This window comes from Capra hircus, chromosome 2 (assembly GCF_001704415.2).
Source record: "Capra hircus breed San Clemente chromosome 2, ASM170441v1, whole genome shotgun sequence".
NCBI lineage: Eukaryota > Metazoa > Chordata > Mammalia > Artiodactyla > Bovidae > Capra > Capra hircus.
Genome location: NC_030809.1, coordinates 4,006,555 through 4,020,405, shown reverse-complemented (window position 1 = coordinate 4,020,405; position 13,851 = coordinate 4,006,555). Strand labels below are relative to the sequence as shown.

The window sequence follows — 13,851 nt, the reverse complement described above, 5'->3', positions numbered from 1 at the left end:
TTCTGTGAGAGTCCTGCTTCCTTTCAGGGGCCGCCTAGGGGTCTAGAGGGGCTGCTTCTCCTCAGTCCAAGGCCTTCTCTCCCTTTTCAACCCTCTGTTTTATGTTTAAAAATCTTTTTTCTTTGTTCTCCCCTCCTTTCCTTTCTCTCTCTCTCTCTGTCCAAAGCGTACAGGCCTTTGAATCAGAGAGATCCGGGTTCGGATCCCTGTTCTACTCCTAACTCAGCTGTGTGACCTTGTCTGGCCGTCTCTCTGGGCCTCAGTTTCCTCATCTGTTAAATGGGGATGCTGACACACGCGTCCTGTGAGGTCAGGCAGGTGGCAGGCCTGGAACAGGAGTGCCTCTTCTCTTTGCCTCACCTCCTCTCTCCTCTGTTCTCCCCCCTCCCCGCAGGAAGAGGTGTCGGGGTTGGGGAGCAGGTGGGGAGCAGGCGGGGAGCTGGTGGGAAGGGCAGGGCGGGGCCCCAGAGGGTGATCCTGACCCAACCCCTGCTCCCCCAACCTGTTCTCCCGCAAGCACCTGGCAGATCTGCCGGAGCCCGCTGACCTCGGGTCTGAAGCTGAGGTGGCCGAGGACCTCCCGCTCAGGACTGTGAGTGCCCCCGGTCCTGAGTGGTGGTGGGGGGGAGCTCCAGGGACCTGATTCTTCCTGGGATGCTCTCGCTTGTCTCCTCCCTCTCTGGCCTCAGTTTCCTCACCCATAAAATGGGGACAATACCCCCGGCCCTCCCCCAGCACAAAGCAGCATGCAAATCGGAGGAGTCCTCACCTCTCTATTTATTGATTTGTTACCGAGAGGCCACTGTTCCAGGGTGATGTTTACCCTTTGCTCAGCGGTGGAGCCCTGGTCTAAAGCACAGAGGCCCAGCATTTGTAGTGGATGAGGGCCACGGAGCAGAGCTGGGGTCCCAAGGTGCTGGCAGGGAACCCCCCAGGCGGCAGGGGGCCCCGTGTGAGCTCTGCTGCTCTCAGACCCCACCTTTCCCCACCCCCACTTCTACTTCAGAAAGTACAACCATCCGAGGGGAACGGGAGGAAGACCTTAAATCTGCCCACATTTGTGGAGAGAGGAAGCAACCTGCTGGCCTCTGGGCCTGATCACTGGGTAGGAGCCAGCTTGCAGCCACTTAGCAGAGGGTATCCAGGGAGGTCAGGGGTTCCCCTGGGCAGCAGGTGGCGTTGAGATGTGGGACTCAAGCAAGGAGAAGGGGCCAGGGTGGCAGGGGAGAGAGCTTGGAGCGGGCGGGGGGGCGGGCAGCAGGTGCCAGAGTCCTGTGGCCGGAAAGATCTCGAGGTTCTCAGTGCCAGAAAAGCAGGTCAGGGAAGCAGTGGGATGGGTGGGGGGCGGGGGCTGGCAGGACGCAGGCAGCGGGAGGAGCGGGTGGGCACTGGGGGTGCTGCAGGCCGCGGAAGAAACTGGGTTTGACTGCAGATGTGATAGAGGGTCTGCGAAGGATCAATTTATAGTTTAAGAAAATTCCGGGAACTCCCTGGTAGTCCAGTGGTTAGGACTCTGTGCTTCCACCGTAGGGGGCTTGGTTCTATGGGTTCAGTCCCTGATTGGGGAAGTAAGATTCTGTCAACTGCACAGCAGGACCAAAAAAACAAACAAAAATTGCCCTAGCTGCTGTGTGGAGTCTAGATGGTAAGGGGCGGGAGGGAGAGTGAGCTGGAGGCTGTTCTGGGGGATGTTGGAAAGGTGGCAGGAAGTTGACTGGGTGCATGTTTTTAATGACGGGGTGTCCCCGAGCCCGTAGCGACCTCGTGGGCCGCCAGGGTCCGGCCGCCCCGGCTGGGGTTGAGGCTGTGGCGAGCTTGTGCCCAGGAGTTGGCCCCCCCCCGCCTCCACCTTGGCTTCTGGTTGCACTTAGGAGGTTGACCTGGGCCCGGGGGTGACAGAGGAGCTGGTGTTGGCGGCAGAGCCTGTCGCGGAAGCCCAGGAAGCCCAGGCTGAAGCGCTGGCGGCCTTGGAGGCTCAGCCTCGCTCTCTGCTGGTTGGGGCTGGCGCGAGGAGGGAGGACGTGGCCGCGCTCGCCGATGACCTCCTGCCCACCGTGGACCAACAGCAGGTGCTCGCCCGGTAAGCACCTGAGCCCAGGGCAGTGGGACCTGGCGGGTGGGGTGTGGGCGCGGTGGGACCACCGCCCGGGCCCAGGGGTGGATGGCGGCCCTGGGCCCAGAGATCCTTCCTGAGCCCCACCCAGCCCTCCCCCAAACGTGGCTGCAGGGGCTCGATCCTCCCCAGGAGCGGTTGGAGGGGAGAGGGATTGGTCAGCTGGGTGGCAGGGCTCCCTGCTCAGGAAGTGGCTCAGGTGCCTCCAGACTCCCTCAGACGCTTGCAGGGGGAGCAGCTACTGGGGGGTTGCAGGGGGGGTGGGGAGGGCGGGGACAGTCCCCACCTGGCTTTCTTGGGGCCGCCCTGCAGGTTTCAGGAGCCCAGGGCAGGCGATGCATGCTTGCCCCGGGTCTTAGATGGTCAAGAATCTGCCTACGATGTGGGAGGCAGAAATCAAACAAAATGCCAGGCTGGATGAAGCACAAGCTGGAATCAAGATTGCTAGGAGAAATATCAATACAGACATGCAGATATCACCACCCTTTTGGAAGAAAGCAAAGAAGAACTAAAGAGCCTCTTGATGAATGTGAAAGAAGAGAGTGAAAAACCTGGCTTAAAACAACATTCAAAAAACAAAGATGGTGGCATCTGGTCCCATCACTTCATGGGAAACAGATGGGGAAACAATGGAAACAGTGAGAGACTTCATTTTCTTGGGCTCCAAAATCACTGCAGATGGTGACTGCAACCGTGAAATTAAAAGGCGCTTGCTCCTTGGAAGAAAAGCTTTGACCAACCTAGACAGCATATTCAAAAACAGAGACATTACTTTGCCAACAAAGGTCTGTCTAGTTAAGGCTATGGTTTTTCCAGTTAGTCATGCATGGATGTGAGAGTTGGACCATAAAGAAAGCTGAGTGCTGAGGAACTGATGCTCTTGAACTGTGGTGTTGGAGAAGGTTCTTAAGAATCCCCTGCACTGCAAGGAGATCCAACCAGTCCATCCTAAAGGAAATCAGTCCTGAATATTCACTGAAAGGACTGATGCTGAAGCTGAAACTCCAATACTTTGGCCACCTGATGCAAAGAACTGACTCATTAGAAAAGACCCTGACACTGGGAAAGACTAAAGGCAGGAGGAGAAGGGGACGACAGAGGATAAGGTGGTTGGATGGCATTACCGACACAATAGACATGAGTTTGAACAAGCTCCAGGAGTTGGTGAAGGACAGGGAAGCCTGGCGTGCTGTAGTCCATGGGGTCGCAAAGAGTCAGACACAACTGAGCGACTAAACTGACCTGAACAATGTGGGAGACCCAGGTTCGATCTCTTTCAGATAGATCCCCTGGAGAAGAGAATGGCTACCCACTCCAGTGTTCTTGCCTAAAGAATTCCACGGACAGAGGAGCCTGGTGGGCTACAGTCCATGGGGTCACAAAGAGTCAGACACCACTGGGCGACTAGCACGTCAACGACACGGCTTAGCCGCCAGCGCCTCCCTAGTGGAAGACGTGCTCCTCCAGGGACAGGCCACTCCCGACACACCCTGGGCCTGCCTGCCGACCTGGACTTTCCTCCCTTGCTATGTGGCTTTGTGCAAGTCACTTAACATCTCAGAGCCTTGGTTCTCACTTCCATAAATGAGATTGTTGTCACGCCCGTCTCCATGACGGAGTCAGCCCCACAGCCAGCAGTTCAGCCCCCTCCTGGTCCCACAGACTATGGTTCAAACCCTAACTGAGCATCTACTATGTACCAGGCGTCAGGACGCAAGCATGCATGGGATATCACCTTGGCTTTCAAGAAGCTCTCAGTCCAGGGGGAGTCAGGTTCTGGAGCGACCAGACTGGCTGCGTTCCCGTCTGCCTCCACCGCCGCCCAGCTCTGCCACCTGGGCTGAGGTCACCTCTCTGTCCCTCAGTCTCTCACCTGCACAGTGGGTGGCGGCGAGAGTTCCAGGCTGGGACGTTTGTTGTGAGGGCCGCACGACACGATGCCCCGAGAGGCAGCAGCTTGGTGTGGGGCACACAGAAAACTCACAGCACGGGTGGTGGTTTTCACGGTGTGGTCTGGAGTGCGGTCAGGGAGGGCTTCTCAGAAGAGGGGGCCCTTGAAAGGATGCAGCACAGATGTCTCGGGCGGCATTCGAGGGGCAGGGCTCAGCTGAGGTGGCGCAAAGCGGGTGCAGGGGGTGGAGACAGCCTGGGTGTTTGGAGAAGCAGATGCCCCGGGTTAAAGCTGGGGCAAGGAAGGGGTGGTGGGGTTCCGGGGCAGATGTGTGACCCCCGGGGCTTGGGCTCCATCCTGATGGGGACCCTAGGAGGATTTTAAGCAGAGCAGCGACTTGGACGTGGCTCACCTGTATCCTGGCTGCTGCTGAGCTCAGAGCCGAGCCTGAAGCAGGTCTGGACTGGGCGGCTGGGCCTTCTTTCCCTTGAGCGTGGCCGCCTATCCTGTTATGAGTCCGAGTCATGCCTTCGGTTATCTGACCCTTACATCCCTTTGGGAAGAGGCACAGTCAAGACGCTTCTGTGGTGCTTTAGTAGAGTGAGGATTTCCACCTGAGCCTTTGTAGTTATTTCAAATTTGTGCTTTTAAAAGGCAAAACTCTATAAAAATTTTTTTAGCATTTTAGATATAAATATTAAAAAAAAAAGCACTGTTTGTGTCCCTGATGAAACATTATGCACTGACCGTAAGGAACATTCCCCACAACCCAGGGGTACTCTGATCTGCAGGTTTCCCTGGGAGCACAGCCGGGAGCTTGCTCTGTGGCAGGACCACCAGCACCGGGAACTGGGTGGGGCAGCCCTGGGCGGAGGGAGACTCCCTCCCTTGCTGTGCGGAGGGAGACTCCCTCCCTTCCTGTGCGGAGAACCAGCGGGCTGGCTGAGCGCACAGGCTTGGAGTCGGGTAGAGCCGGCAGCAACGCTGGGTCTGAGCCCGAGCCAGCAGCAGTCGCCTCCCCGGGCCTCAGTGTACCTGCCTATCAAGTGGGGTTGTTGGAAGGAGTCGGGAGATCAGGCTGGACAGCCAGTGCTCAGTGATCGGCAGACTTTGTCACGTTTGCTTTCTCCTCCCCGCCGGCAGCTTGCAGCTGTTGGAGCAGCAGGTGGTCGGGGGGGAGCAGGCCAAGAACAAGGACCTGAAGGAGAAGCACAGGCGGCGGAAGCGGTACGCGGACGAGCGCAAGAAGCAGCTGGTGGCGGCCCTGCAGAACTCGGACGAGGACAGCGGGGACTGGGTGCTGCTCAACGTCTACGACTCCATCCAGGAGGAAGTGAGGGCCAAGAGCAAGCTGCTGGAGAAGATGCAGAGGAAGGTGAGGCCGGGCTCAGGCCCCGCCCCCAGGCAGGCCCCGCCCCACGGGCCCCGCCCCCAGGCAGCCCCCGCCCCGCGGGTCCCGCCCCCCAGGCAGGCCCCGCCCCGCGGGTCCCGCCCCCCAGGCAGGAGCGCTAGGTGGGCGTTCGCACCAGGTCTTGACCCTTGCCTGTATTCCGTGCCTGCTGTGTGCCACGCCCTGTTCTGGAAGCTGTCGTGGTGACAGGTTCATCTCTGCAGTAGTGGAGCTCGTGTGTGTGTGTGTGTGTGTGTGTGTGTGTGTGTGTGTGTGTGTGTGTGTGTGTAAGCAAGCAATAGAGAAAGTTGCTGAGTTGTGTCTGACTCTTTGCGACCCTGTGGACTATACAGTCCATGGAATTCTCCAGGCCAGCATACTGGAGTGGGTAGGCATCCCCTTCTCCAAGGGTGAGTACGCAGTAACAGCAGAGAAATAAGGAAGAAACTCTGGCCCGACAAAGAGAATGGGGGCAGGGGCAGGAGGGAGGTGAGGGGCGGCTTCATTTTGATGGTTTTTTTTTTTTTTTTCATTTTGATATTTGTTACTTTGATCGAAGTACAAACGCACAACTGAGTTCATTTCCACAAAGGGAGTGCTCTGGGCCAGCTGCGCCTGGCTGGGGGCTCTGAGCGTTAACAGGACCCCAGAAGCTCCTGGGGCCACTTCAGATGGGAGGATACGGCTGTTCTGCTGCAGGTGGTGGCTTCTCAGGTGGGGCCTGGTGGAAAGTGGTCTAGGGGAAGACACAGGCTGGTGCCTGGAATGTGGTCTGTGGTTCAGGAACCAGAAAGGCGGCCACGTGGCTGAGCGTGGGGAGAGGGGACTGGAGGGAAACGAGGCTCTGCCACCTGTGACCGACACCTGCGTGGCCTTTGGAGCATCTTCCTGGTGGACCTGGGCCTCATAGCGCCCTCCCTGGCCACCTGCTATCCCCTCCTCATCCCCACTCAGCGTGGCAACCAAGGGATCTTGCCAGAGCATAAAGCTGGTATTTTTTGGTCTTTAAATGTCTTTAGTTTAAAATTTTTTTCTTGGCTGTTTTTATGCCTTTTCTTACTACACTTCATATCTTTAATCAAATTTGGTCTTTCTTGTACTTTGGTCTACATATCTAAATTAAAAAAAAAAAACAAAACCTTTGCTGATTTTGTGTTAATGTCCCACTTGGCACCTTCTTCACTTTTGTCCATTTCAAAATTTTGGATTTCTGACTTGAAAATTCCACACCTGCGAATATTTGTTTAAGAAAACTATTTACACTGAGTTGCATTTTTAACCTTTGGTTGCGTGTGCTTGTGCTTTGGGGGAACTTTCTTCTGCTGAAATGCTTTTGATTTTTACTTCCTATTTCTTAATAGTGGCGCTGAATAGATACACCTGCTCTCTTCTGTTTATTGTATAACGTCATGTTTTTCTGCACTCTCAGTAACAACTGAACACCGAAGTTGTTGGAGGATGGAGGGAACCAAAAGTACCCACCAAAATGAGGTACCCTGAGACCAAAAAACGAGGCAGGCGGCTCCATGTAATCAGTGGATCAGTTAATTTTAGGGTAAGGTAGTCACGGGGCGGGGCCGGACAGATGGCACCCCGGAAGCATTCACAGTGGTGCCCTGCAGCACTGAGGGGCCATTAGGATGGCCCCGTGTTTGCCCAGGGTGCGGGGTGGGAGCTACAGCAGGGAGCGCGTCCTGTTTGTTTTGGGGGCTGCACTAGGCCTTTGTTGCTACGTGCAGATTTCCTCTGACTCCGGTGGCGGAGGCTGCTCTCAGGCTGCCGTGTGCAGGCCTCGCTGTGGTGACTGCTCTTGTGGAGCACGGGCTAGGCTGCTTGGACTCCGTGCTTGCGGTGGTGCGCAGGCTCAGTTGCTCTGCGGCACGTGGGATCTAGTTCTCAGACCAGGGAGCAAACCCGTGTCCCCTGCATGGGCAGGTGTGTTCTCCATCACTGGACCACCAGGGAAGTCCCAGGAAGAGCACTCTAAAGTCAAGATTTATGAGTGGGTAACCAGTCTTGTCGGAGAAGGCGATGGCACCCCACTCCAGTACTCTTGCCTGGAAAATCCCATGGACAGAGGAGCCTGGTGGGCTGCCGTCTGTGGGGTCGCACAGAGTCAGACACAACTGAAGCGACTTAGCAGCAACAGCAACTAGTCTTGTGGGCACTGGGAATATGTCAGTGAAGGTCTTCATCGTTGTTTGGCAACTACCAGGGCACAGAGACCACTGGGACTTAATCACAATTAAACAGTATCTATTAGCTACAATATGCAGATGACACCACCCTTATGGCAGAAAGTGAAGAGGAACTAAAAGGCCTCTTGATGAAAGTGAAAGAGGAGAGTGAAAAAGTTGGCTTAAAGCTCAACATTCAGAAAACTAAGATCATGGCATCCGGTCTCATCACTTCATGGGAAATAGATGGGGAAACAGTGTCAGGCTTTATTTTGGGGGGCTCCAAAATCACTGCAGATGGTGACTGCAGCCATGAAATTAAAAGGCTCTTACTCCTTGGAAGGAAAGCTATGACCAACCTAGAGAGCATATTCAAAAGCAGAGACATTACTTTGCTAACAAAGGTCCATCTAGTCAAGGCTATGTTATTTCCAGTGGTCATGTGTGGATGTGAGAGTTGGACTGTGAAGAAGGCTGAGCACCGAAGAATTGATGCTCCTGAACTGTGGTGTTGGAGAAGACTCTGGAGAGTCCCTTGGACTGCAAGGAGATCCAACCAGTCCATCCTAAAGGAGATCAGTCCTGGGTGTTCTTTGGAAGGACTGATGCTAAAGCTGAAACTCCAGTACTTTGGCCACTTCATGCGAAGAGTTGACTCATTGGAAAAGACTTTGATGCTGGGAGGGATTGGGAGTGGGAAGAGAAGGGGACGACAGAGGATGAGATGGCTGGATGGCATCACCGACTTGATGGAGGTGAGTTTGAGTGAACTCCGGGAGTTGGTGATGGACAGGGAGGCCTGGCGTGCTGTGATTCATGGAGTCGCAAAGAGTCAGACATGACTGAGTGACTGAACTGAACTGAACTGATTAACTGCAAAGCCCTTGGCCACACGAAAGAAATGTACTACACAGTACTTCCCAGGTGGCGCTGGTGGTAAAGAGCACTGCCAGCGCAGGAGACGTGAGTTCAATCCCTGGGTCAGGAAGAGCCCCTGGAGGAGGGCATGGCAACCCGCTCCAGTATTCTTGCCTGGAGAAACCTATGGACAGAGGAGCCTGGTGGGCTACAGTCTATGGGGTTACAAAAAGTCGGATATGACTGAAGCGACTTAGCACACACACACACAGTCCAAGGTAGGGGCAATGGAAGGACAGGAAGAACTGAATGGGTCCAAGATGGTGGCATTTGTGCTAACCGCCATACAGAGGTAAAGGCTGGGTTTGCTTACTAGGTTGTTTTTGTTTTTTTTCTCAATAATACACTTTTCTGTCCATACGGAAGTGTGGCTTTAAATAGAGCTCTTCGTTAGTTTCCTGTGGCTGCTGTAGCAGGCTGCCACACATTTTGTTGCCTAAAACAACACAAATTGATTATTTCGCAGTGGGTTTTCCTGGTGGCTCTGTGGTAAAGAATCCGCCTGCCGGTGCAGAAGACATGGGCTCAACCCCTGATCCCGGGAGGATCTCAAATGCCTCAGAGCCTCTAAGCCCGTGCCTCCAACTGTTGAGCTTGTGAGCTACGGCTACTGAGCCCACACGCCTCGACTGCTGAAGCGCGAGCACCCTGGGGCCCGTGTTCCGCAGCAAGAGGAGCCACAGCGACGAGAAGCCTGGGCACCACGACTGGAGAAGAGCCGGCCCAGCGAGGAAGGGCCAGCACAGCAACAAGCAAAGAAACATGTAAAGATGACGTCGTCCCGCAGCTCTGGAGGCCAGACTCCAGGTGCGGCGTGGCTGGCTTCTCCGCTTAGAATTCCCCAAGGCCGAACTCGAGGTGTTGGCAGGGCTGTGTTTCTTTCTGATCCTAGGGGACAGTCCATTTGAGGTTGTTGACAGATTTTAACCCCACGTGGTTGAGGACTGAGATTCCCATCTCCTTGCTGGCCGTCAGCCATGGTCACGCTGGTTCTAGAGGCAGCCTGTACTTCCTGCTGCCTGGCCCCCTCCAAAGACAGCCTGGCCTGGAGAGTCTCTCTCCTGCTTCCCATCTCTTTGACTGTCCTGACTTACTTCTCTGAAGCCTCTCCTCTTTATCTGTGACCGTGCCACTCTGCTTATGGAACTAGGGATTGAACGCACCCCCTCGGCAGTGAGGGGGTGTCATTTGCTTAGGCAGTCCAGTCCTAAGCCCTGGACCCCCAAGGAATTCCCAAGCATCTCCTTTAACACACCTCTTCTACTCATCTTTCTCTGCTCCCTCTCCCACATGGTGGCATATAGATTACACTCAGTTCAGTTCAGTTCAGTCGCTCAGTGGTGTCCGACTCTTTGCGACCCCATGAATTGCAGCACGCCAGGCCTCCCTGTCCATCACCAACTCCCGGAGTTCACTCAGACTCACCTCCATCGAGTCGGGGATGCCATCCAGCCATCTCATCCTCTGTCGTCCCCTTCTCCTCCCGCCCCCAATCCCTCCCAGCATCAGAGTCTTTTCCAATGAGTCAAATCTTTGCATGAGGTGGCCAAAGTACTGGAGTTTCAGCTTTAGCATCAGTCCTTCCAAAGAACACCCAGGACTGATCTCCTTTGGAATGGACTGGTTGGACCTCCTTGCAGTCCAAGGGACTCTCAAGAGTCTTCTCCAACACCACAGTTCAGAAGCATCAATTCTTTGGTGCTCAGCTTTCTTCACAGTCCAACTCTCACATCCATACATGACCACTGGAAATACCATAGCCTTGACTAGATAGACCTTTGTTGGCAGAGTAATGTTTCTGCTTTTGAATATGCTGTCTAGGTTGGTCATAACTTACCATAACTTACCATAGATTACACTGGGCCCACTCAGTAATCTCGGATGATCTCCTTATTTTTAAGTCAGTTGATTGTTGTTCCGTTGCTCAGGCGTGTCTGACTCTTTGGGACTCCAGGGATTACAGCATGCCAGGCTTCCCTGTTCTTCACTATCTCCTGGAGATTCCTCAGATTCATTTCCATTGAGTTGCTGATACTATCTTAACCATCTAATTCTCTGCTACCCTCTTCTCCTTTTGCCTTCAGTCTTTCCCAGCTTTAGGGTCTTTTCCAGTGAGTTGGCTCTTTGCAACAGGTGGCCAAAATATTGGAGCTTCAGCTTCATCATCAGTCCTTTCAATGAATATTCAGGGTTTATTTCCTTTAGGATTGACTGGCTTGATCTCCTTGCTGTCAAGGGATTCTCAAGAGTCTCCTCCAGCACCACAATTCAAAAGAATCAGTTCTCTCAGCCTTCTTTATGGTTCACATATCACATTCATACATGACTACTGGAAAAACCATAGCTTTGACTGTATGACTCTTTGTCAGCAAAGTGATGTCTTTGCTTTGTAATACACTGTCTAGGTTTGTTATAGCTTTTGTTCCAAGGAGCAAGTGTCTTTTAATTTCGTGGCTGCAGTTGCCATCTGCAGTGATTTTGGAGCCCAGGAAAATAGAATCTGTCACTGCTTCCACTTTTTCCTCATCTTTTTGCCATGAAGTGATGGAACTGGATGCTATGATATTCGTTTTTTGAATGATGAGCTTTAAGCCAACTTTTTCACCCTTCTCTTTGACTCTCATCTTCAGTTCCGCTTCACTTTCTGCCATAAGGGTGGTGTCATCTGCATATCTGAGGTTATTGATATTTCTCCTGGCAATCTTGATTCCACCTTGTGCTTCATCCAGCCCAGCATTTCACATAATGTATTCCGCATAAGTTGAGTAAGCAGTGTGACTATACACAGCCCTGATGTACTCCTTTTCCTATTTGGAACCAATCTGTTGTTCCATGTCGGGTTCTAACTGCTGCTCCTTGACCTGCATACAGGTTTCTCAGGAGGCAGGTGAGGTGGTCGAGCATTTGCATCTCTAAGAATTTTCCATAGTTTGTTGTGATCCACAGAGTCAAACGCTTTAGTGTAGTCAATGAAGCAGAAGTAGATATTTTTCTAGAATTCCCTTGCTTTTCCTACGATCCAGTGGATGTTGGCAATTTGATCTCTGGTTCCTCTGCCTTTTCTAAATCCAGCTTGTACATCTGGAAGTTCTTAGTTCATATACTGTTGAATCCTAGTTTGACGGATTTTGAGCATTACCTTGCTAGCATGGGAAATGATCGCAATTGTGCGGTAGTTTGAGCATTCTTTGGCATTGCCCTTCTTTGGGATTGGAATGAAAACTGACCTTTTCCAGTCCTGTGGCCACTGCTGAGTGTTCCAAATTTGCTGACAGGTTGAGTGCAGCACTTTCACAACATCATCTTTTAGGATTTTAAATAGCTCAGCTGGAATTCTATCACATCTGCTAGCTTTGTTAGTAGTGATGCTACCTAAGGCCTACTTGACTTCACACTCTAGGATATCTGGCCCTAGGTGAGTGACCATCGTGGTTGTCCCAGTCATTAAGATCTTTTTTATATAGTTCTTCTGTATATTCTTGCTACCTCTTCTTAATCTCCTCTGCTTCTGTTAGGTCCACACCATTTCTGTCCTTCATTGTGACCATCTTTATATGAAATGTTCCCTTGATATCTCCTGTTTTCTTGAAGAGATCTCTAGTCTTTCCCATTCAGTTTTTCCTCCATTTCTTTGCATTGTTCACTGAAGGATGCTTTCTAACCTCTCCTTAGAAAGGGGATGACAGAGGACGAGATGGTTGGAAGGCATCACCAACTCGATGGACATGAGTTTGCGTAAACTCCGGGAGTTGGTGATGGACAGGGAGGCCTGGCGTGCTGCAGTCCATAGGCTCGCAAAGTGTCGGACACGACTGAGCAACTGAACTGAACTGAACTAACCTCTCCTCGCTATTCCCTGGAACTCTGCATTCAGTTGGATATATCTTTCCCTTTCTCCTTTGCTTTTCACGTCTCTTCCTTTCTGAGCTATCTGTAAAGCCTGCTCAGACAACCACGTTGCCTTCTTGGATTTCTTTTTCTTGGGGATGGTTTTGGTCACTGCCTTCTGTGCAATGGTGTAAGCCTCCATCCATAGTTCTTCAGGCACCCTGTTTACCAGATCTGATCCCTTGAAGTTATTCATCATCTCCCCTGTGTAATCATAAGGGTTTGATTTAGGTCATATTTGAATGGCCTAGTGGTTTTCCCTACTTTCTTCAATTTAAGCTTGAATTTTGCAGTAAGGAGCTGATGATCTCAGCCATTGTCAACTCCCAGTCTTAGTCTTGCTGACTGTATAGAGCTTCTCCATCTTTGGCTACAAAGAATGTAATCAGTCTGATTTTGGTATTGACCATTTGGTGATGTCCACATGTAAAGTCGTCTTTTGTGTTGTTGGAAAAGGGGGTTTGGTATGACCAGTGCATTCTCTTGGCATAATTCTGTTAGCCTTTGCCCTGCTTCATTTTGTTCTCTAAGGCCAAACTTGTCTATTACTTCAGGTATCTCGTGACTTCCTAATTTTGCATTCCAATCCCCTATGATGAAAGGACATCTTTTTTTTTTTTTTTTAATGTTCTAGACACTCTTGTAGGTGTTCATAGAACTGTTAACAACATATGCAAAGGATTGTACACCATGCTGAAGTAGGATTTATCCCAGGAATGCAAGATTGGTTTAGCATTCAGAAATCAATTAATCTAATATCAATAGAATAAAGGACAAAACCCACATGATCTTCTTAATAGGTGCAGAGAAAGCATTTAACAAAATTCAAAACCTGTCATAAAAACGCTCAACAAACTATGAATGGAAGGTAACTTCTTCAGCCTGATAAAGGGCAGGCAGGAAAAACTCACAGCTAACACAATACTCAATGGTGAAAGACTGACTGCTTATCCCTTAAGTTCAGAAACAGGAAAAGTGTATTTACTCTCACCACTTATATTCCACATTAGATTGACGGTTCTAGCAAGGGCAATTAGGCAAGAAAGTGAAATAAAAGGCATTTAGATTGGCAAAGAATAGGCACAACTATCACATGGCATGATCTTTATAAAGAAAATCCTTAAAAGGAATCCACTAAAAAATCTGTTGGAATCAATAAAAAAATTCAGCAGGATACAATATCAATAAGGAAAAAGCAATTGTATGTCTATACACTTGTGATGAACAATCTGCAAATAAATTTAAGAAAACAATTTCATTTGCAATACATCAAAAAAAATAAAATACTTAGGAGTAAATTTCACAAAAGTAGTATAAAACTTATATTCCAAAAACTATAAAGTATTGTTGAAAAAATTAAGAATATCTAAATAGAAACTTCCCCGTGGGTCCAGTGGTAAAGACTCTGCACTGGTCTGGGAACTGAGATCCTGCTCGCTGTGCAGTGTGGCCAAAAAATGAAAAAGAAGAAACA

The 13,851-nt window shown here is 51.2% G+C and overlaps 1 protein-coding gene across 1 annotated transcript in view; it reads left to right on the top strand.

Moving 5' to 3' along the window:
- Nucleotides 1-13,851, top strand: part of KIF17 (kinesin family member 17) — a 49,077-nt gene that overhangs the window by 25,700 nt on the left and 9,526 nt on the right. The window contains exons 9-12 of the mRNA XM_018055061.1: nucleotides 518-592; nucleotides 1,007-1,105; nucleotides 1,872-2,080; nucleotides 5,148-5,379. Of these exons, the coding sequence (XP_017910550.1) occupies nucleotides 518-592; nucleotides 1,007-1,105; nucleotides 1,872-2,080; nucleotides 5,148-5,379 (615 nt within the window). The remainder of the gene's footprint in view (nucleotides 1-517; nucleotides 593-1,006; nucleotides 1,106-1,871; nucleotides 2,081-5,147; nucleotides 5,380-13,851) is intronic.